Source organism: Pristiophorus japonicus, chromosome 7 (genome assembly GCF_044704955.1).
Source record: "Pristiophorus japonicus isolate sPriJap1 chromosome 7, sPriJap1.hap1, whole genome shotgun sequence".
Taxonomy (NCBI): Eukaryota; Metazoa; Chordata; class Chondrichthyes; family Pristiophoridae; genus Pristiophorus; species Pristiophorus japonicus.
The window spans coordinates 101,993,192-102,018,579 of record NC_091983.1 but is presented as its reverse complement, the minus strand read 5'-3'; the positions used below and the strand labels follow the sequence as shown (position 1 = coordinate 102,018,579).

At 44.7% G+C, this 25,388-nt stretch overlaps 1 protein-coding gene across 2 annotated transcripts in view; it reads right to left on the bottom strand.

Moving 5' to 3' along the window:
- LOC139266819 (fibronectin type III domain-containing protein 4-like) overlaps positions 1–25,388 on the bottom strand; it is a 370,845-nt gene that overhangs the window by 194,368 nt on the left and 151,089 nt on the right. For both annotated transcript variants that reach the window (XM_070884423.1, XM_070884424.1), the window contains exon 2: positions 12,886–13,004. In XM_070884423.1, coding sequence (XP_070740524.1) covers positions 12,886–13,004 — 119 coding nt within the window. The remainder of the gene's footprint in view (positions 1–12,885; positions 13,005–25,388) is intronic.

The following is a 25,388-nucleotide window of genomic DNA, read 5'->3' as shown; positions in this document are numbered from 1 at the left end:
GCAGAGAAATCAAGGCAAAAATCAAAAAGGGCCATATTTCAACATAATTCTAAAAGGACAAAGAGTGCTAAAAAAACAAGTCTGAAGGCTCTGTGTCTCAATGCGAGGTGCATTCGTAACAAGGTGGATGAACTAAATGTGCAGATAGCTGTTAGCGGATATGATGTAATTGGGATTACGGAAACATGGCTCCAGGGTGACTAAGGCTGGGAACTCAACATTCAGGGGTATTCAATATTCAGGAAGAATAGACAGAAAGGAAAAGGAGGTGGGGTAGCATTACTGGTTAAAGAGGTGATAAACGCAATAGTAAAGAAGGACATTAGCTTGGATGATGTGGAATCTGTATGGAGAGAGCTGCGGAACACCAAAGGGCAGAAAACGCCCATGGGAGTTGTGTACAGACCACCAAACAGTAGTAGTGAGGTTGGGGATGGCATCAAACAGGAAATGAGGGATGCACGCAATAAAGATACAGCAGTTATCATGGGTGACTTTAATCTACATACAGATTGGGCTAACCAAACTGGTAGCAATACAGTGGAGGATTTCCTGGAGTGTATAAGGGATGGTTTTCTAGACCAATATGCCGAGGAACCAACTGGAGAGCTGGCCATCCTAGACTGGGTGTTGTGTAATGAGTGAGGATTAATTAGCAATCTTGTGCGAGGCCCCCCTGGGGAAGAGTGACGATAATATGGTAGAATTCTTCATTAAGATGGAGAGTGACACAGTTAATGCAGAGACTAGAGTCCTGAACTTAAAGAAAGGTAACTTCGATGGTATGAGATGTGAATTGGCTAGGATAGACTGGCGAGTAATACTTAAAGGGTTGACAGTGGATAGGCAATGGCAGACTTTTAAGGGCACATGGATGAACTTCAACAATTGTACATCCCTGTCTGGCGTAAAAATAAAACGGGAAGGTGGCTCAACCATGGCTAACAAGGGAACTTAGGGATCGTGTCAAATCTGGAGGACTGGGAGAAATTTAGAATTCAGCAGACGAGGACAAAGGGTTTAATTAGCAGGGGGAAAATAGAGTATGAGAGTAAGCTTGCAGGGAACATAAAAACTGACAGGTAAAGCTTCTATAGATATGTGAAGAGAAAAAGTTAAGTGAATACAAATGTAGGCCCCTTGCAGTCAGAATCAGGTGAATTTATAATGGGGAACAAAGAAATGGCAGACCAATTGAACAAATACTTTGTTTCTGTCTTCACTAAGGAAGACACAAATAACCTACCGGAAATACTAGGGGACTGAGGGTCTAGCGAGAAGGAAGAACTGAAAGAAATCCTTATTAGTCAGGAAATTGTATTAGGGAAATTGATGGGTTTGACGGGCGATAAATCCCCAGGGCCTGATAGTCTGCATCCCAGAGTACTTAAGAAAATGGCCCTAGAAATAGTGGATGCATTGGTGGTAATTTTCCAACATTTTATAGACTCTGGATCAGTTCCTATGGATTGGAGGGTAGCTAATGTCACCCCACTTTTAAAAAAAAAAGAGAGAGAAAACGGAATTATAGATCGGTTAGCCTGACATCGGTAGTGGGGAAAATGTTGGAATCAATTATTAAAGATGTAATAGCAGCGCATTTGGAAAGCAGTGACAGGATCGGTCCAAGTCAGCATGGATTTATGAAAGGGAAATCATGCTTGACAAATCTAGAATTTTTTGAGGATGTAACTAATAGAGTGGACAAGGGAGAACCAGTGGATGTGGTGTATTTGGACTTTCACAAGGCTTTTGACAAGGTCCCACACAAGAGATTACTGTGCAAAATTAAAGCACAATGTATTGGGCGTAATGTATTGATGTGGATAGAGAACTGATTAGCAGACAGGAAGCAAAGAGTAGAAATAAATGGGTCCTTTTCAGAATGGCAGGCAGTGACTAGTGGAGTGCCGCAAGGCTCAGTGCTGGGACCCCAACTATTTACAATATACATTAATGATTTGGATGATGGAATTGAATGTAATATCTCCAAGTTTGCAGATGGCACTAAGCTGGGTGGCAGTGTGAGCTGTGTGGAGGATGCTAAGAGGCTGCAGGGTGACTTGGATAGGTTAGGTGAGTGGGCAAATGCATGGCAGATGCAGTATAATGTAGATGAGGTTATCCGCTTTGGTGGCAAAAACAGGAAGGCTGAATATTATCTGAATGGTGACAGATTAGGAAAAGGGGAGGTGGGTGCAACGAGACCTGGGTGTCATGGTACATCAGTCATTGAAAGTTGGCATGCAGGTACAGCAGGCGGTGAAGAAGGCATGTTGGCCTTCATAGCGAGAAGATTTGAGTATAGGAGCAGGGAGATCTTACTGCAGTTGTACAGGACCTTGGTGAGGCCATACATTGAAAATTGTGTACAGTTTTGGTCTCCTAATCTGAGGAAGGACATTCTTGCTAATGAGGGAGTGCAGCGAAGGTTCACCAGACTGATTTCTGGGATGGCAGGACTGACATAAGAAGAAAGACTGGATCGACTGGGCTTATATTCACTGGAATTTAGAAGAATGAGAGGGGATCTCATAGAAACATATAAAATTCTGACAGGATTGGACAGGTTAGATGTAGGAAGAATGTTCCCGATGTTGGGGATGTCCAGAACCAGGGGTTACAGTCTAAGGATAAGGGGTAAGCCATTTAGGACCGAGATGAGGAGAAACTTCTTCACTCAGAGAATTGTGAACCTGTGGAATTCTCTATTACAGAAATTTGTTGAGGCCAGTTTGTTAGATATATTTAAAAGGGAGTTAGATGTGGCCCTTACGGCTAAAGGGATCAAGGAGTATGGAGAGAAAGCAGGAATGGGGTACTGAAGTTGCATGATCAGACATGATCATATTGAATGGTGGTGGAGGCTCGAAGGGCCGAATGGTGTACTCCTGCACCTATTTTTTATGTTTCTATGTTTCTAAATGCCCAGCTAACCTACATCATATTCATTTGAATTAATTTAACCATACATAATATGCTGCCATGGTCCAAGTGAAATAAACAATATCCTTCTGTGTGTTAATAATTTGGGAGCATTTTAGGTGTGGTGGTTAGGGGTTAACTCTTGCATCACTGTATCTACTTGCCCAATAGTGTAACCTGGCTGTTTAACAATAATAGCCCCTTGTGACCTGGACTAGATATTCATGTCTTCAGTTTCTCTGAAGGTGGATCGAGCAAACAGTTGTTGAGACTCGGCCTGAAATGAAGAATTAAGCTACTTTATTTCGCAGAGACATGGGGCTAGAACCTCCACTTTTTTTTTGCATGCTTAACACCCTCTTAACGCCCATTTTACCGCTGAAATGACATATAACACCCAGATATCGCCCATTTAGCCACAAAATGTAAACTGACAGGCATTTCTCAGAAACTTTCCCCATGTGCTTAACGCCGGGAAAAACATTTTTTGGGGCGGAATCATCAGAATGGGCGAAATCAACGGACATAATATCGCCCAGTGTTAATTTCCGCACTGATTCAACGTCAAGATTCAATAATACCACCCGCCCACTTTTTTTTGTTGTAAAGAGCATATTTACCGAAACTAGCAGCCATGAGATCGCCCAACGTCACTTGCTTCAACCTTGTGGGAGTTCGGATGTACTCTGGCGGTCATTGGAGTTGATGTGAACATCTCTACAAACATCTTGACCATACTGTGACCAATTGGAATTGAATAGGTGTCTTCGTTGGGACATTCCTAGTTTGTGACCAATCGGTGGAAAACAGAGAGCTACTGCAATGGGGCCTGTCCTTTCTCACCCTCTCTTGGTGACCAATTACATGCAGCAGACTCGAGATCGCCGAAGGTACGCTCCACAGCATTATGTGTCCAATGTAAGACATGCCAGACTGATGAGGAGGACCAGAAGTTACACCCCCCGCAAGTTCAGGGAGAAGCAGTCTTACCTCGATTTACCCGACACCACCTGCCTTCGGAGACTGCGCTTCCTCAAAGTAGTTCTCACTGAGATATGCTAGCTGATAAGGGCAGATCTGCAGCCTGCCAGCACCATCAGTACTACACTGTCCGTCGAGGTCAAAGTCACTGTGGCACTGTTGTTCCACGCCTTGGGTTCTTTTCAGGCCACAGCTGGCGACATTTGTGGACTTTCTCAACATGCCACACATTGCTGCATTAGACAGGTCACTGAAGCCCTGTAGGCATGCAGGAGGGACTTGATCAGCTTCCCTATGACCAGGCTCTAGGATTCTCCAGAATTGCAAACCTCCCCAAGGTGCAGGGAACAATAGACTGTATGCACATCGCGATGCGGGCACCTTTTCAGGATGCAGAGGTTTTCAGGAACCGCAAGGGATTCCACTCCCTGAATGTCCAACTGGTTGTCGACCACCAGCAAATTATACTGGCAGTGAATGCTAAATTTCCGGGCAGCATCCATGATGCTCACATCCTGTGTGAGAGCACTGTATCTGACTTGATTAACAATCAGCCACAAGGTCAATGCTGGATGCTTGGTGACAAAGGATATAGCCTCGCCACCTGGCTGATGATCCTCCTGCGTGACACCCACACCGAAGCGGAGAGACGATACGAGAGCCACAGAGCAAATCGCAATATTGTGGAGAAAACCATTGGAGTGCTGAAGCAGCGCTTTAGATGCCTGGACCACTCAGGAGGCGAGCTCCAATACCACCCTGAGCAAGTAGCTCAATTTGTGGTGGTCTGATCCATGCTGCACAAATTGGCTGTCAGGTGGGGACGAAAATTGCCTGATGAGTCTGGCAGTCCACCTCACCAGAGAAAGGAAGAGGAGGACGAGGAGACGGATGCTGACGTCGGCCCAGACAATCAGGCTGACGCTGAAGCCATGCCCCCACTCCCCTGTAGACTGCATGAAAGGGCCCGTGGTGGCATGATAGCTGCAAGAGCCTTATGTCGGGAGCTCATCAATGATCGCTTTGCCTGAAAGAACGTTGGTGTTATTTACAAGGCTGACACACTGCTGCGTGTGCAGGTGATACATCAATGGTGGGCATCACCTTGGTGACAGTTAAAGTTTAAGTTGATTGAAGTTAAGTGTCATTATACTCTTTGATAAGGAATCACCAGCGTGTAATGGTGCAGCTATCTGAGCCAATGCGCAACAAGGTTTTGTTAAATAAAAAACATTTAAACGAACATTTGTCTGTAATCATCAGTATTTCAGTAAAAACCAACCCTCCCCCCACCCCCCTCACCCCGCTTCTTCTCCCCACCTTGACCCCTTCCCCTTCCCCTCCTGACTCCAAGCCACCTGGCCGAGGAGCTCCTCAGGCGATGCTTCATTGCGGGGGGGGGGGGGGGGGGGGTTGGGGGGGATGACGGCCGAACCACTGCTTGGACGGATACAGGAGAGGACGTTCCTGAGGTGGGAATGTGCTCCAAGCCAGAGGCAAGATGTTGCTGCTGCCTCTCATGTGTGGTTGGCAATGGGGGTACGGCATGTTGGGGTGCAGTGCCGCGCTCCGGGACCACTGGGAGCCCTCTGCTACCAGCTCCAGGGCCTCCACCATCCCTTCCATGTTATATCTTATTTGTTGGACAAAAGCTCAGTGCCAACTATGTTCTTGGTGATTAGTAGGCTTTTTGCTGCTGGTGAATCTCTCGCGTGCCTCCCACAACAGCCAAACAAGCACACACCACAGCCACACATGCTTTCAGTCCCTCTCAGCTCCCTTTCTCTCTGCCTCCTCTTCTGCACATGTCATGATGATCCTCGACCTCCTGAATCGCGGGAATCGTGCGTTGCCATGCCATTGCTAAAGATGGCGACACTTTATGGCAGAAGGTCCAAAAAATTTAATGCTACCGCCCATTTCATATCGCTCGTGGTAACGCCCATTTTGAAAAATGGAGTCTAGGTGCTTTGAGAATGGGCAAAAAGCCCACGCAGAAAATAACGCCCATTTTTTGGCGATAAGCACAAAAGTGGAAAATCTAGCCCATGAACATTTCAAAAAGCCATTATGATCATTTAATTGAGTCCATACAATTTATCTTCACATTCTAATACAAAATGAAGGACATGCCATGCTAGCTTATCAGTGGATCATCTTACTTGACTTCGACAATAAGGCTTCTAACTATCCTCCAGCATTTCTATCCTTTTCAGTGAAAGTCCTCACAGCTTTCTCTTTAATAAACCTGACTGCCTTCATGTTTCACGAAGACACTCTGCCTGTGTCTGTCTCTGTGTTTTATCTCTTGTTGTTTACAGCTGGAAAGGGAAAGCTAACCAGACCCCCTGCCTTATGCCAAAGATCAGAGACCCCCCCAGCACAATGGGCATGCGCCATTTATTGCTTACCAAGATAAGATAACCGATTGTTAATTACTTACAAACTATGAGGAAAGAACATTACAGTTAATTCATTAGCATCTTATCTACCTATAGTCTCATACTACCCGCTTTAAAAAAAACTTGCACGAATAACACTGTGTTTTAAAACACAGCTTGAAAGTAACTGTTTTCCAAATCATTTATGAAAAAATGGTCAAAAGATCCCAAAATGTAACAGTATGCAAAACGTTGATGATGTGGTTCCATGGAAATTTAGGGCCTCACTTTGGGAGTACATTTTTAATTCGAGTTTTCGTAGTGATTCTTTGACAGGAGATTGGTAGAACCCCCTGGAGAAATGGCTTCAATGACCATTTTTAGCTGTTTACGCAGCTACTGTGGTGAATTCCTTGAGTGAATCTGGGATAGTTTTCTTCAACAATATGTCCTAGAACCAACAAGAGGGCATGCCATATTGGATTACATAATGAGTAATGAGCCAGATTTAGTTAACAGCTTAACTATGCCTGAACATTGATCCAATAGTGATCATAACATGATGGGATCAACATAGCGTTTGAAAGGGAGAAATGCAAAACAGCTACTAAGATTCTAGATTTGGGTAAGGCCGACTTCAATGGGATGAGACAGAGACTGTACACAGTAAACTGGGGAAATCTGTTAATGGGTAAAGATCAGTGGGAAATGTTTAAAAAATAATTTAACATGATACAGAACCAGTTTATACCCCTAAGGGGGAAGAGCTCTACTTGCCAAAAGAACATCCATGGATGACTAAAGAGATAAGAGACAGATCTTAAATGGGAAAGATGCAAAGAATAGAAAATAGTGACAAAACAGAGCTACAAAAAAGGAGCATGAAAAGAAACTTGCAAGGGATATCAAAATCAATGCAATTTTTTTTTACAATTATATTAGGAAAAATAGGGCGATCAGGAGCATTGTTGCTCCCTTGAAAACCGATAACAGTGATATTGTCAATGGTAATAAGGAAATGGCGGACACTTTGAACAATTACTTTGTGTCAGTATTTACAGTAGAGGAAGAGGATACCATGCTGGAAATCTCAAGGAAACTAATATTGAATCAGGAATAAGGATTCAACAAAATTAATGTAAGCAAGATAACAGTAATGAAGAAAATAATGCCACTAAAGAGTGACAAATTCCGAGAACCAGATGGTTTCCATCCCAGGGTTTTAAAGGAAGTAGGTGAGCACGTTGCAGATGCCCTAACTATAATCTTCCAACGTTCTCTCGATTCAGGAAATGTTCCTTTAGATTGTAAAATTGAGCCACTATTTATGAATGGTGAGAGAGGGAAACCAGGGAATTATAGACTAGTTAGCCTAACATTTGTTGTTGGGAAATTACCAGAGTCAATAATTTATCATCATCATCAGCAGCATCATAGGCGGTCCCTCGTATCGAGGATGACTTGCTTCCATGTCAAAAAGGGATGAGTTCACAGGTGTTTCAATGAAGGACCTAATATTCCAGGTCTCGAACGACATGTTGAAGGATGGAAGATGCCTGTGCATGGATTTTTTTAATGTGTGGTGGCTGTTGCACACCAGCCACCACATGGGCTTGATAGAGCTAGGTCTTAATCCAGTGGTAAGGATTAACCAAGACGACTGGAGACCAGCTCTGCTGCACGGATCTAGTGCGCACATATATTGCAGTGTGGGCTGGCCCGTGCTGCCCCTGGGCCCTCGCCTCTTCTGGGCCCCAAGCTCATGCCTCTCTTGGGCCCTAGGACAGGATTAAGGATAGAGTGACTGAAAACCTTGAAAATTTTCAGCTGATCAGAGAGAGCCAGTATGGATTTATAAAAGGTAGGTTATGCCTGAAAAACCTGATTGAATTTTTTGAAGAGATGTCTAAAGTAGCAGACAGGAGAATGTCTATGGATGTTATTTATATGGACTTCCAGAAGGCATTTTCTAAAGTCCCACATAAGAAACTTAACTAAGGTTGAAGCCAATGGAATTGAAGGCAAATTATTGACATGGTTAGGAAATTGGCTGAGCGGCAGGAGACAGAGAGTAGAAATAATGGGTAGGTACACAAATTGGCAGGATGTGACTAGTGGTGTCCCGCAGGGATCTTTGTTGGGGCCTCAACTATTTACTATATTTATTGACAACTTAGATAATGGGATATAAAGTCATATATCCAAATTTGCTGATGACACAAAGATAGGCGGCAATGTTGGCAGTGTAGATGAAAGCATAAATTACAAAGGGATATTGATAGATTAAGTGAATAAGCAAAACTGTGGCAAATGGATTTCAATTTAGGCAAATGTGTGGTCATCCATTTTGGACCTAAAAAGGATAGAAAAGGATTCTTTCTAAATAGTGAAAAGCTAAAAACAAAGAGACTTGAGAGTCCAGGTACACAGATCATTAAAATGCCATGAACAGGAACAGAAAATAATCAAAAAGGCTAATGTGATGCTGGCCTTTACATCTAGAGGACGAGAATACAAGAGTAGAAGTTATGCTGCAGCTAAACAAAACCCTGGTTATACCACACCTGAAGTATCATGAGCAGTTCTGGGCACCACATCTTAGGAAGGATATATTGACCTTGAAGGGAGTGCAGCGTAGGTTTACCAGAATGATACCCGGACTTCAAGGATTAAATTAGGAGGAGAGATTACACAAATTAGGATAGTTCCTGAGAATTTAAAAGGTTTAGGGATGGTTTGATCGAAGTTTTCAAGATATTAAGGGGAACATATAGGGTAGATAGTGAGAAACTATTTCCGCTGGTTAGGGAGTCTAGAATTAGGGGCCATAGTCTAAAAATGAGAGCCAGACCTTTCAGGAGTGAAATTAGGAAACGCTTTTACACACAAAGGTCACTCTAAATGTAGGCAAGGTAAGTGATGGACTGTGACCCCGCTCCTGCTTCCATGGAGCTCTGTTGATCTGATTTTACATTGATGGAGCTTGTCAAGCCCGCCCTGCGAGGTTCCCAGCCAATTAACAGGAAGCAGATCTGATGACATCATCTGATGGCGTGTCATCAGCTGGTTTCCTTAAAGGGACCATGGCCACCTTTTTTTGACAGTTGTGCTGTCAGTGTTCTACAGCATTGAGGTACTGCAAACACTGACAAGCACTGCAAAAAAGTGCACGGTTGCACCCAGGCTTCCCCATGACTCTCTCCAGATGCTTATGGAGGGAGTCGCAGCATGCAGGAAGGTTCACTTCCCTTCCAATGGGCAGAAGAGACCTCCACAGGACACCAATGCAACCTGGTTGCACATTGCACAGGAGGGCCCAAGCAGGAACATTGTCATGAGGACCAGGCAGCAGTGGTGCAAACCTTTCAATGATCTCAGTAGATCACAAAACATTACTGTAAAGCCACACTCAACCTCATCCTGCTGTGCCACTCATCACATCCCCATCACCTGCCTTCCCTACTCTACTCCTGCACATCCTTACAGCAACTTACCTTGCACCTCCACCCATCCATCTCTCTCTATCTACATTATCACTCCCCATCTCACTAGCCACCCCTCACACTCAACCTCATCCTTGTCCAATTATACCAACTAAAAACACACAAGGGTAGGCACTTGGATCTTTTAGCCAATATTCGTGTAGAGTTTCTGCTAATGTGTCAAACATTGACATTTTTATTTTGAACATTTTGTGCTCGTTTTCAGATTTGTGTGCACCTTTGGAAGTGACTGAGTGAATTATAGTGAATGGACAGACATAAGAGTATCCCCACAATGGTAATGGGTGTTAAAGGAATGGCTTGGGAATTGCAGGGATGCTTTATGGTGCTGGTGTGGGGTGGTACCAACCTGGCGCATCACGTGGCAGCCAGGGTGTACAGCGTCAAGTGAAGTAAATGTGGCCATGGTGAGGGCAGGGCGTTGGTGAGACCACACCTGGAGTACTGCGTGCAGCTTTAGTCTCCTTATTTAAGAAGGGATATACTTGGATTGGAGGCAGTTCAGAGAAGGTTCACTAGGTTGATTCCTGAGATGAAGGGTTTGTCTTATGAAGAAAAGTTGTGCAGGTTGGGCCTATATGCATTGGAGTTTAGAAGAATGAGAGGTGATCTTATTGAAATGTATATGATTATGAAGGGGTTTGACAGGGTAGATGCAGAGAGGATGTTTCCCCTCATGGGGGAATCTAGAACTAGGGGGCATAGTTTCAGAATAAAGGGTCACCCATTTAAAACGGAGACCTATGAGGAGGAATTTCTTCTCTCAGAAGGTCGTGTATTTTTGGAATTCTCTACCCCAGAGAGATGTGGAGGCTGGGTCATTGAATATATTTAAGGTGGAAATGGACAGATTTTTTAACGATAAGATAGTCAAGGGTTATGGGGAAGGGACAGGGAAGTGGAGTTAAGGTGAAGATCAGAACAGCCATGATCTTATTGAATGAAGGTGCAGGCACGAGGGGCCAAATGGCCTACTCCTGCTCCTATTTCTTATGTTCTTATGTCAATGTGGTCAGGTGCTGATGCCCTGTGTCCTGTGCAGCATCAGCTGATTGCAGAGAAGGTTGCTCTTGTTGTTGGTGATACTGGTGTTTAGTGATGTTGGTGTTGGGGCTGATCATGGTGGGGTTCTGAGGTCCAAGGTGAGATTTTTCAAGGGCACCAATGCTGCTGGAATAGATACTAGGTGAAGTTGAGATGACAGAAGCAATCTGTCAATGGTGAGAGAGGTTGCTCCAAGGAGGTGACAGTGAATAGAGAGTTCACTGCAAACATTTCCAAACTGCATACAGCTCAAACGTTTCTTCCAGATCCTGAAGGTTTCAGCTTCTGACATTGGAAAGTGAACAGTTGTGAAATGGTAGCTTTCATACCATTTCTGCAGCTGTTAATTAGCCAAAGCAATGGAGAGTTACTGAGAACCCAACACACTTACCTGACGTGAAACCCGAGGATTGGCAAACTCATTGAAAACTTGGTAAAATAGTAAGGGCCTGCGTAAAATCCTTTTAAATACCTTAAATACCATAGGCAGACCCGACAGTTGACAAACTGACACAGAGCTGAGTTCAGAGCAGACTTCTGCCAACAAAAATATATTCCAATCAGGGCCATTTTGACAGAGGGCCTCCCTCCAAACCTGCTCTTGCAGGGCTGGGAAGACTCCAGCCAAAGGATGGTAGAATTTTGGAACTCTTTTCCGTAAACAGCAATTGATGCTAGATCAATTATTAATTTTAAAGCTGAGATTGATAGATTTTTGTTAACCAAAGGTATTAAGGGATATGGTGAAAAGGCAGATATATGGAGTTAGGTTGCAGATCAGCCATGATCTCATCGAATGGTGCAACAGGCTCGAGGGATTAAATGGTCCTCTCCTGTGCCTATGTTCCCAGGGGGCGAAATGTCAATTTAAATATCATAATGAGGCTGGCAGCCTCTTTTTTCACCTCCATTTTGTTTTTAACTGCCTGTGGACGGGTTTTACACAATTTGTGAAACCCCTCAGTTAAAGCAAGATGGGGACTGCTGATAAGTGGCTTTATACCTACCCCTGGATACAGGGTCCCTACCTAACCCAACCCCGTGATCAGAGACCCCCTCACCAGGCCTCCGATCACCACCCCCCATCCCTCCCCCCCCAGGCCTCCCACCCCAACTATGATGTTGAGGCCAGCCACGATTCCGCCCCCATCATTTTAACGGCATGATCCAACCCTAATTGCTGGCCGACTTCCCTCCCACGATTGTCTGCTCAGCCTGAGCCCCAATCCTCTCTCCTCTCCCCCGCCCCCCGATTGCTTGCTTTACCCCCGATCATCTCTCCCACCCATAACTCAATTCATAAACAGCCTGGCCCTCATGCAAATCCTCCCTCCCTCCCTCTCTCCTCTATTCAGCCATACGCCTACCCGCCTGCAGCCAGCCAGCCTCTCAATCTGGCTGGCTGCGGATGGGAAACCGAGGTCTCAGGTCCTGCCGCTATAGTCGGCAGGCCTGAGGGAAACTGCTCAGGTTTCCCAACCGCCTCAGAGCCCTCCACCCACCGCCCCCAACCCGCCCTCCCCCACAAAATTCCGGCCATACTCCCGGAATTCTGCTGATCTCCCGCTGAAGTTACGGCAGGAGATTGGAAGAATCCTGTGGAAATTCAAGCCTACCTTCAACATTTTACAGAGATGGATACTCAACGTAACCATACATGTATTCAGATCACATCTAATGAAGTGCAACAGAAATTCAGTATCAGTGTGTGCTCCTATATGGAAAAATGGCAGAATTTTCAACTTAATAAGGTGGTCTAAAATACGGTGTATTATAAATTGAAAGGCAACACATTCCTTTGATTTGAAAAATAGAAAATTGTCCTTGTACATTAATCACTCCCAAAATCCTACTATTCAATTACCACTCACAACTTCTGGACCATAAAATTTGTAATTGTTATCTTTCAGGAGTGGATTCAGCTGTTCTGACATTGATTTCAATGAAAACTGGCAGTTGCTGAGCAAAACTGGATCCAGCAGCAGTGAATGGAATCTGCTGAGATATTGTGAACAGCAACCAAGAAGTGAAATGAGATTGTGAGGCATTACCAGTTGTGATATGGCATAACCAATGATAACATCTCCTTCAGGAACATCCCAGGATACAGTGGCTGAGTTGGCCTTCAGGTGACTGACAGTGACATTGACAGGAGCTGGTGGTCGATCAGCTGAAAAACACAAATCAATGGTGGACATTAGATCTATTTTTGCATGCAACTATTAACACACCTGGCAAATATTTATCTCCATGAGTCGCGACATGTTGACATATTCATCCATCACTAGCTGATAATTTTGTGAACATAAGAATGAGGCTTTACAGATAATTTAGTTCAGCTAAAAGCTTTTAACTGTCATTTTGTTAGTCCTTCGAGCACCATTTTGTACCTTTGTAATATGAGGACATGCTTTCTGATGGAGGCAGGATAGTTACCAGACACACTCCCTCCTCCCTCAGGTGGAAGGGATGTAATGGCTGGGCTTCTGTGCTCCTCAGCCCTCTAAATGGCTGATAGGTGTGTGCAGTTTTGATAGAGGAGAGTGTACCCTGACAGTGCTTGATCTGATCCATATAAATTTGGTGATAGATGGCTAAACCAGTTGTGTGCCAGATTTTCTCAAGTCTGCACCTCTTGAAAGGTGTGAAGACGTAATCATAAGGGAGGGGTTGGGAAATCACCACAGAAACAAACAGTAATCTCTACAAATGAGAAAGGAAAGGCTAGATGTTGTTTTGGGGCATTACAGTTAATGATTGATCACTATGTTCATATGACATTGCTCTGTCCACAACTTTAACAGAGGTGTTAACCCATTTATTTTAAATAAATTAATGCCTCCGTTAAAATTGTAGACAGAAAAATGTTATGCAAATACATTTAGCATTTCATCTATTATAATTGCCAACAGTAATTTCTAGCCTAATGTCATTAAGGTAAACTGATTGATCCCAGTGGAAAGCAGCACTCGTTTAGGTTGAAGGTTTAGCACCACAGTGTTATAGCCCTATCTCTGACCCGCTTTTCTTTCCAGCATGGCTTTTCTCTGGGAGCAAGGGATGGATCAATATATTACCGTTTGAATTGATGTCTGTTAATAGTTCTCAAAAGACTTACAACTTCAATAATGTAATTTCCACACTTTGAGAACTTAAATAAACTTTATTTTATTGTGTACATTCTCACATGTGTACACTAATGTTCAGTCAAGCTTTAAGTGTAATTTTATACCCACCTCAATACACATAGTACACATCTCAGCATCATTGACAGTATAGTATTTGTGCAGTAATGTAGTAAAGATACTGCTTACAGAAGTAGTCAACTTCATATCTGTCATGTATCTTACATTATTATATATAACTGTATCCTAACATGCTATACATGACTGTAATAAGATATGACCTGTAACCACCAGCATACCTTACCACCAGGGGTGCACTTGCAAGAGACAGATATATAAGGACAGGTCTCAGGCAAGTGCAGCATTCCAGAGCTGTGAAATAAAGGTGCAGGTCCAGAGTGACCTTGACTTCACTATATGCCTCGTGTGAATCTGTACTGAGGTGACAGGACTTTACAGTGGCGACGAGTTACGGGATTACAGAATCCACAGAATGGCGAACTACGGATCAGATGAAAAGTACAATGCTGGAGACAATTGGGAGGACTTTATAGAAAGGCTACAGCAAAGTTTTGTAACCAAAGACTGGTTAGGAGACGATAAGGCAGACAAGAGAAGAGCCCATCTCTTGACCAGCTGTGGCTCGAAAACATACGCTTTAATGAAGGATCTGTTGGCACCCGAGAAACCAGCAAGTAAGTCGTTTGAAGAATTGAGCACACTGGTAAGAGACCACCTGAAGCCAGCGAGCAGCCTACACATGGCCAGACACAGATTCCACAACTACAGACGCTGTGTGGGCCAGAGCATACCCGACTTTGTGGCGGAACTTTGGAGGTTGGCTAGTTTATGTGAGTTCTCCGATGAACTGAGGAGAAAAATGTTGAGAGACTTTTTCATTGAAGGAATAGGCCACGCAGGCATATTCCGAAAGCTCATAGAGACCAAGAACCTGACCTTAGAAGCAGCAGCACTGGTTGCACAGACATTCTTGGCAGGGGAAGAAGAAACGAGGTTGATTTACAATGCAGGTACGACAACTAACGAAATATCAGAACAAGAAGTTCACAGCATTAAACAAGCTGCTACCCCCACACACAGACAAAACCGGGAGAACAGGCTCTCGACAGCAGGCAGTGGCACCAGAAGCCATCAAGGGCCACAGGAACGGCCGTTCACACCTCATCAACCCACAATGCGAGCAATCAACTACAAACTGAGAGAAGCTCAAGAGAGATCAGCCAGACGCAGCTCATTCTTTGCAAGCAGTCTGTGCTGGAGGTGTGGGGGTGGGCACTCGTCAAGGGGATGTCGATTTCAGCAGGCTGTTTGCAGGAACTGTGAATATACAGGGCATTTGGCCCGCATGTACAAAAAAACGGCAGCTCGGCTGGTATACGAGTCGGATGGGTCGGAAAGCGGACCAGAAGACGGTGGGGACAGTACCCGGGACACCGATGTACAGCGGGTCAACGCGATCAATGGCCGCTGCTCCTACAACAGGATGCCTCCTATAATGATGAGGGTCCTACTCAATGGGATACCTGTCAACATGGAGCTGGATACGGGAGCGAGTCAATCTCTCATGGGCGCTCAACAATTTGAACAACTGTGGCCGCATAAAAGAGACAGACCAAAACTCACAAGGGTCGACACCAAACTAAGGACCTATACCAAAGAAATCGTACCAGTCCTCGGCAGCGCCATGCTCTCTGTCACACACAAAGGGACAGTGAACCGACTTCCCCTGTGGATTGTCCCCGGAGACCCCCCAGCACTGCTGGGGAGAAGCTGGCTGGCAAAACTAAACTGGAAATGGGATGATGTCCATGCCATGTCATTAGAGGAACGGACCTCCTGCTCAACAGTTCAAAGGGGCCAAAGTCAAAATCTACATCATACAGGATGCTAGACCGGTCCATCACAAGGCCAGAGCTGTACCCTATGTGATGAGGGAAAAGATTGAACACGAACTAGACAGGCTTCTGCGGGATGGCATTATATCATCTGTGGAATTTAGCGACTGGGCAAGTCCCATCTTCCCAGTCATGAAGCCTGATGGATCCGTACGAATCTGTGGGGACTACAAATCTACCATAATCAGAGTCTCCCCACAGGACCAGTACCCGCTGCCCAGAGCGGAGGACTTATTTGCCACATTGGCTGGAGGTAAACTTTTCTCAAAACTAGACCTCACATCTGCGTATATGAAGCTACTCACCACCATCAACACACATCGAGGCCTTTTCATGTACAATCGATGCCCATTCGGCATCAGGTCGGCAGCTGCCATATTCCAGCGCAACATGGAGAGTCTGTTCAAGTCCATCCCGGGGACGGTTGTATTTCAAGATGACATACTTATCAAGGGCAGGGACACCGACTCCCATCTCCGTAATTTGGAGGAAGTACTAAAGCGGTTGGATCGGGTAGACCTACGAGTCAAGAAATCCACGTGCCTGTTTCTTGCACCCGAGGTTGAATTTTTGGGCAGAAGGATTGCCGCTAATGGAATCCGTCCAACAGAGTCCAAAACAGAAGCAATTCGCCTGGCACCCAGGCCCCGGAATGTCTCGGAATTGCGCGCCTTTCTCGGGCTACTCAATTACTTTGGGAACTTTATGCAGAACTTAAGCACGCTGCTGGAGCCTCTCCACATGCTACTCAGGAAGGGGTGCGATTGGTTTTGGGGGGACGCCCAGGAACGCGCCTTCAATAAGGCACGCAACCTACTGTGTTCCAACAGTGTTTTGACTTTCTTTGATCCAGGTAAAAAGCTAGTTCTCACATGCGATGCGTCAGCGTATGGGGTAGGGTGCGTTTTGCAACATGTCAATAGTGCGGGCAAATTACAACCCATAGCTTATGCCTCCAGGTCACTTTCGCGGGTGGAGCGCAGGTATGGAATCGTAGAGAAGGAGGCACTCGCATGCGTGTACGGTGTCAAAAAGATGCATCGATACCTTTTCGGGGCCAAGTTCACGTTAGAAACCGACCACAAGCCCCTCACGTCCCTCCTATCCGAGAGCAAGGCAATAAACGCCAACGCCTCGGCGCGAATTCACCGGTGGGCACTCATACTAGCGTCCTACAACTATACCATAAGGCACAGACCAGGCACAGGCAACTGTGCCAACGCGCTCAGCAGGCTACCCCTGGCGACCACGGAAGGGTCTGATGAACAGGACCTTGAGATAGTCATGACAATCAATGCCTTTGAGTCCACAGGTTCGTCCATGAAGGCTCGCCAAATCAGAGCCTGGACAGCCAGCGACCCCACGTTATCCTTCATAAAAAGATGTGTCCTAACCGGTGACTGGGCAGAGGCTCGCGATACCTGCCCCGAGGAATTAAAATCCTTTCACAGGCACATGCATGAGCTATCACTACAAGCAGACTGCCTGATGTGGGGCAACCGAGTAGTCATGCCTCTGCGAGGCAGAGAGGCATTTGTCCGGGAGCTCCACCGCGAGCACCCGGGGATCATTCTCATGAAGGCCATAGCCAGATCCCACGTCTGGTGGCCTGGTATTGACGCGGACTTGGAGCTCTGCGTCCGAAGGTGCACCATTTGTGCCCGACTCAGCAATGCCCCCAAGGAGGCTCCCCTGAGCCCCTGGCCCTGGCCTACCAAACCGTGGTCGCAGGTGCACGTAGACTATGCGGGCCCATTCATGGGCAAAATGTTCCTCGTAGTTGTAGGTGCATTTTCAAAGTGGATCGAATACACCATTTTAAACACGAGCACAACCTCCACCACTGTGGACAGCCTCGCAACCATGTTTGCAACGCACGGAATCCCTGACATATTGGTCAGTGACAATGGCCCGTGCTTCACCAGCGCAGAATTCCAAGACTTTATAATTGACCACGGCATAAATCACGACAAGACGGCACCGTTCAAGCCGGCCTCCAACGGCGAGGCGGAGCAAGCAGTGCAAATCATTAAACAAGGCATGCTTAAAATCCAAGGTCCCACGCTGCAGGGTCGCCTGTCGCGACTGCTGCTGGCATACAGATCTCATCCGCACTCATTGACTGGGATCCCCCCCGCCCAACTGTTGATGAAAAGAACTTTAAAGACAAGGCTCTCATTAATCCTCCCAGGCATGCACAAAATCGTTGACGCAAAGCACCGTAAGCTGACTGAGTACCATGACAGAAATTCGAGGGTGAGATGGAATGAGATCGGGGACAAAGTGTTTGTACTAAACTATGGCAGGGGTCCCAAATGGCTTGCAGGGACAGTAACGGGCAAGGAAGGAAACAGGCTACTGGTAGTACAAATAGACAATGGCAAAACCTGCCGGAGGCATGTAGACCAAGTCAAAAGCAGATTTACCAACAACACTGCGGAACCAGAGGCAGACTACAATGTGGAACTCGCACCACACCTGATGGACAGACAGAGGGAACAACCTGAGGAATGGGCAATCCCAACAGACAGCCCAGGCGAGTCAACAACAATCACACCAATCAAAACAGACAGCCCAGGCGAGATACCAGCAACCACACCCAAAGAAAAACAGACACCAAGGCAAACAACTGAACCACAACTCAGACGCTTCACGCGAGAGCGTAGACCACCTGAGAGACTGAACCTATAATGACAATAAGACCTTGGGGGAGGGTGATGTCATGTATCTTACATTATTATATATAACTGTATCCTAACATGCTATACATGACTGTAATAAGATATGACCTGTAACCACCAGCATACCTTACCACCAGGGGTGCACTTGCAAGAGACAGGTATATAAGGACAGGTCTCAGGCAAGTGTAGCATTCCAGAGCTGTGAAATAAAGGTGCCGGTCCAGAGTGACCTTGACTTCACTACATGCCTCGTGTGAATCTGTACTGAGGGGACAGGACTTTACAATATCAGTACAGAGACCTTCCTGCCAGCTCCACTTGTAAAATTCCTTGTTTTTTCTATCAACACAACTTTTAGCAGCAATGCAAGTACCCCCTGTATGGCATGGGGAACAGGCGGATTGTATCTTTAACTGAATGGAAAGCTTTAAGTGAAATTATAAGCATATGACTCGGTGCAATTCACTTCAAATCATATCACAACAGCAACAGTAATGTTTCAGTAGGTTAGCAGTTGCTTGTAAATCTATGGCTCCTGTCTGGAGAGAGGTCAGGTTGTCAAGCCCAGAAAAAACTAACAAGAAATTACTGGGTTTAGTTATTTTCTTTATACTTTCGCATTATAAAGTACACCATCCAAGCTGTGATGAGTGCATACTAGATATACGTTAACATTTTCCAATGTGTCGCTTTAATGATATGCTGTTTTATAAGGACAGTAGTGCTGCACCACATAATGTGCAGGGTATTCTTCCGCTAAAGTGGAAGGGTGTTTCGTTAAAGCTACAAAGTTTAATTACTGTTAAAGTCAACACCACTTAAATGGTCAGTCAGAGTATAATTGTTTGGTCAGAGAACTGTGAAGATTGTAAAATGCTTGTCAATTTCAGGCTAGAATGGAGAAGTGTACAGCATGTCAAAAATAAGATAAAACCACAGATTGGCCCTTTTCCTCCTGCCTTGCAACCTGCTGCTGGAAAAAAATAGCCTTTAATAACCTGGTAGGCCCCACTTTTGCCTTTCCTAAAGTACAGAACACCCAGTTGGTGCAAGCTTACAGTAAATTGGAGGCAACAGAGGTGTGACTGGTGGGAATTCCCATGAGTGCTGTCATCCTGCCAATTTCCAAAGGGGCAGGCGCAAGAACTGCTTATTTTCAGACCCACAGGAAATTCCAGGACAGCTCTAAGTGTGGCTGAGACCCAGCCTAAAAGGGTCTTAAGAACATAAGAAATAGGAGCAGGAGTAGGCCATAGAGCCCCTCGAGCCTGCTCCGCCATTTAATACGATCATGGCTGATCCGATCATGGACTCGGGTCCACGTCCCTGCCCACTCCCCATAACCCCCTATTCCCTTATCGGTTAAGAAACTGTCTATCTCTGTCTTAAATTTATTCAATGACCCAGCTTCCACAGCTCTCTGAGGCAGCAAATTCCACAGATTTACAACCCTTTGAGAGACAAAATTCCTCCTCATCTCAGTTTTAAATGGGCAGCCCCTTTTTCTAAGATTATGCTCCCTAGTTCTAGTCTCCCCTATCAGTGGAAACATCCTCTCTGCATCCACCTTGTTAAGCCTCCTCATAATCTTATACGTTTCGATAAGATCACCTCTCATTCTTCTGAATTCCAATGAGTTGAGGCCCAACCTTCTCAACCTTTCCTCATAAGTCAACTCCCTCATCTCTGGAATCAATCTAGTGAACCTTCTCTGAACTGCCTCCAAAGCAACGATATCCATTCTTAAATATGGAAACGAAAACTGTAAACAGTATTCCAGGTATGGCCTCACCAATACCCCGTATAACTGTAGCAAGACTTCCCTGCTTATATACTCCATCCCCTTTGCAATAAAGGCCAAGATTCCATTGACCTTCCTGATCACTTGCTGTACCTGCACACTAACATTTTGTGTTTCATGCAGTAGGACCCCTAGATCCCACTGTACTGCAGCGCTTTGGAATTTTTCTCCATTTAAACAATAACTTGCTCTTCGATTTCTTTTCTGCCAAAGTGCATAACCTCACACTTTCCAACATTTTACTCCATCTGCCAAATTTTTGCCCACTCACTTAGCCTGTCTATGTGCTTTTGCAGGTTTTGTGTGTCCTCCTCACACATTGCTTTTCCTCCCATTTTTGTATCATCGGCAAACTTGGCTACATTACAATCAATCCCTTCATCCAAGTCATTAATTTAGATTGTAAATAGTTGGGGTCTCAGCACTGATCCCTGCGGCACCCCATTAGTTACTGATTGCCTACCTGAGAATGACTCATTTATCCCTACTCTCTGTTTTCTATTAATTAGCCAATCCTCTATCCATGCTAATATATTACCCCCAACTCCACTAACTTTTATCTTGTGCAGTAATCTTTTATGTGGCACCTTGTCAAATGCCTTCTGGAAGTCCAAATACATCACATCCACTGGTTCCCCTTTAACCACCCTATTCATTACATCCTCAAAGAATTCCAGCCAATTTGTCAAACATGACTTCCCCTTCATAAATCCATGCTGACTCTGCCTGACTGAATTATGCTTTTCCAAATGTCCTGCTACTGCTTCTTTAATAATGGACTCCAACATTTTCCCAACTGCAGATATTAGGCTAACTGGTCTATAGTTTGCTGCTTTTTGTCTGCCTCCTTTTTTAAATAGGGGCGTTATATTTGCAGTTTTCCAATCCCAGAATCCAGGGAATTTTGGTAACTTACAACCAATGCATCCACTATCCTTGTCGCTACTTCTCTTAAGACCCTAGGATGCAAGCCACCAGGTCCAGTTGCTCCAATTACTGCCTCTACCCACCATTATATCATTTTCAGTGGGTTTTCTGGGCCATCAATTAAAAGAAATACTATGATGAAATGCCATCACATTTATACCACTTCTAAGGTGGCAACATCAAAACCAACAAAACATTTTAAAATTACTTTGTCCTGATTTTCATGTGAATCAGGAAGGGTGGTTTCCTCTGCACTATGTGTAACTACATCCTAAATCCATTTTTTGTTTATATACAATCCCTTAAGGAGAATACTGAAATTTCTCTGTCCATCTATCTCGTTTTGGTGCCTCTGATTTGGAAAGATCTATAGTTTGCAGGTAACATTATCCCCACTGAACACAGCAACTCTCTACAGACATTGGATTTTGCCTCTAATATTTTAAAGGAAAGGTAGCTGCAATAATTTCAGTATACATGACCTGAATCTTTATATGCTCTGTGCTATTTTGTATGTATGCAATACTGCTCACCTATTCATAGGCAGGATCTCACTGGTTTTGAGAATGTGTGGCATTTTATTATTAAATAGCTCTTTGGGGTGACCTAATACATGTTTCCAAGATCATGAAGGAGAATAATAAATTGTTCAGAAAATTGTTTGCAATGATGAATAGGTCCAAATCTAGGCGGCATCATTTACAAATTAGATATTCATGAGTAACAAGAAAGGTTGGTTGCAACTTTTTCCACACAAAGGATTAACAAACATATGCAATAATTTCTCATTTAAGCAAATAATATAAATGGGTTCAAAGGTAAATGAAAAGTGTAATTTTGTGACTTCTCTTCATTGAGACTGACCTGCTGTATATTTCCAGCATTTTTTGCTTTACTGTAATACTCATTTACTTTGAACCACTCCTTTAAGTGAACTATTTTACATCATCGTAATTGTGACAGAAAACTGATCAGATGCATCATTTCAATGGAGACGCTGAAAATGCAGCTGGGAACCATCACATAGCAACCTGATTTAAAGAACCCTATTATATATAATTTGAAGACAGTTCAGTTTCCTGCTCAAAAGTATATTCACATCCACAAATAACAAGTAAAGGTTAGAGTCCATAATCTAGTCAGCACCTTAAACTAATGAGCATTGTTTGAATAAGATATATAAGGTAATCCACCAGTCGCAAAGTTCTGTCCTGTAAAGCTTCCCACAATGGCCCTACAAACATGAATATACCAATTTTCTCTGTTGAGTGAAGCAATTCAAACTTGTCTAATTAAGACTTAATTGTGCAATGATCACATTTGCACTTATTGCTTCATTACTCTCATTATTTTGATTTAATTCATTTTTATGACACCATGTTGAATTATCCTTCATTTGTCACCTAACTTAGGAAAAATGAGCCAGCAGGAAGCTTGGGATTCAATTTAGTCTTCAGCTACCACAAAATGGTACCACAGGGAGAAACTATTTCACAGGTGAAATAGTCAAGTCACTTGAGCCCATATATTGCTGTTCTAGGAACAGGACTGATTTCCTCTTATAACCAGGACAATTTCAGCTTTGCTCATCAGGTGCGCTGACACAGAGAAGACAATCCCCCTCTATTTCCTTGTTAACAAATAAAACCATTGCAAATTATGTGAAAATTAATGTGTGTGTGATTCCTGAATGTTTTTGTGGGAAATGATGCATTGTGAGCTTGGATCACCCATATACAACAGGGACAGGAATATCTTCTGTCTCAACCATGTAATGCTGTATGTGTGGCTCTTTAAAAGCAAAATTATCTCAGAGAAAAAAAGGCTACCAATTTTAGTGGGATGGGGGGAAATTAATAAAAATTTCAAAAGTATGGAAAAATGACTAGTAAAATAGTGTAAATATACAAGGACTATTTAATAACCCCTGCATTCATTGCATTTCCACTCTTCTCATTCCACAGACCATATACAGTAGACACCTCAAAGCCTCCCTGAGCACAAGACTCCCAAAGCAAACTCTCTACTCGGAACTCCTACACGGCAAGCGATCCCCAGGTGAGCAGAGGAAATGTTTCAAGGACACTCTCAAAGCCTCCTTGATAAAGTGCAGCATCCCCACCGACACCTGGGGATCCCTGGCCAAAGATTGCCATAAGTAGAGGAAGAGCATCCAGGAGGGCGCTGAGCACCTCGAGTCTCATCGCCGAGAGCATGCAGGAAACAAGTGCAGGCAGCGGAAGGAGTGTGCAGCAAACCAGACTCCCCACCCACTCTTTCCTTCAACCACTGTCTGTCCCACCTGTGACAGAGACTGTAATTCCCATATTGCACTGTACAGTCACCTGAGAACTCACTTTTAGAGTGGAAGCAAGTCTTCCTCGATTTCACGGGACTGCCTATGATGATGATGATGACTCTTTTCATTGCAAATGGGCACACAAGCAGAAAAGAGCAAACCCTGCACTAATACCACAACCTGGCTTGTGTATTTTTGCATCAAATCTGGGTCCTTAATGAGGCTCACGCATGGATTGGGTACAAACAATTCATCTCACTAAAAATACAGAAGGCACCAAATTACAGGCCAGAATGAATTCGGGCATAGGCTACTTTCCAAGTTCAACACTTCCTCTGAGCTATTGCTGCAACTGTTATCCCGGCACACAGGGCCACTGATTGACAAAGGGCTTTGTCTCTGTCGTCCTTACCCGATCTGGCCAATATGTGACTCCAGACCCACGGCAATGTGATTGACTCTTAACTGCCCTCTGAAATGGCCTAGCAAGCCATTCAGTTGTATCAACCACTAGGAAAACCAATATTAAGAATAGAACCGGATGGATCACCTGGCATAGACTTCGGCACCGGATTCGGACACGACAATGGCACAACCAGCCCAGTCGACCCTGCAAAGTTCTCCTCACTAACATCTGGGGATTTGTGCCAAAATTGGGAGAGCTGTAACACAGACTAGTCATACTCACAGAATCATACCTTTCAGCCAATGTCCCAGACTCCTCTATCACCATCACTGGGTATGTCCTGTCCCACCGCCAGGACAGACCCACCAGGGATGGTGGCACAGTGGTATACAGTCGGGAGGGAGTGGCCCTGGGAATCATCAACATTGACTCTGGACCCCACGAAGTCTCATGGCATCAGGTCAAACATGGGCAAGGAAACCTCCTGATGATTACCACCTACCGCCCACTCTCAGCTGATGAATCAGTATTCCTCCATGTTGAACACCACATGGATGAAGCACTGAAGGTAGCTCGATAGCATCACTACTGACTGAGCTGGCCATGTCTTGAAGAGCATAGCTGCTAGACTGGGCCTGCGGCAGGTGGTGAGAGAACCAACAATCTACCTGTCACAGTAGCATCTTTCCAAAGTATTGGCAGCAGTGACCACCATGTAGTCCTTGTGGAAACAAAGTCTTGTCTTCACACTGAGGACACCCTCCATCATGTTGCGTGGCACTACCACCGTGCTTAATGGGACAGATTCAGAACAGATCTAGCAGCTCAAAACTGGGAATCTATGAGGTGCTTTGGGCCATTAGCAGCCGCAGAAATGTATTCCACCAAAATCTGTAACCTCCACCACTCTACCATTACCACCAAGCCAGGGGACCAACCCTGGTTCAATGAGGAATTTAGAAGAATATACCAGGTGCAGCACCAAGCGTACCTAAAAATAAGGTGCCAACCTGGGGGAAGCTCCAACACAGGACTAAATGCATGATAAACAGCGGAAGCAGTGTGCTATAGACAGAGCTAAGCAATCCCACAACCAATGGATCAGATCAAAGCTCTGCAGTCCTGCCACATCTAGTCATGAATGGTGGTGGACTATTAAACAATTAACGGGAGGAGGAGGCAACATGAAAATCCCCATCCTCAATGATGGCGGAGTCCAGTAGGGTAGTGCAAAAGACAAGGCTAAAGTGTTTGCAACCATCTGCAGCCAGAGGTGTTGAGTAGATGATCCATCTGGTCCCTTCCTGGGGTCCCCACCAATGTTCCCTGTAAGGTGTGTAACTCCACAAAGCTCTCTGCGGGTCCCACCTTGCCCATACTGGCTTTTTCTATGCAAAGT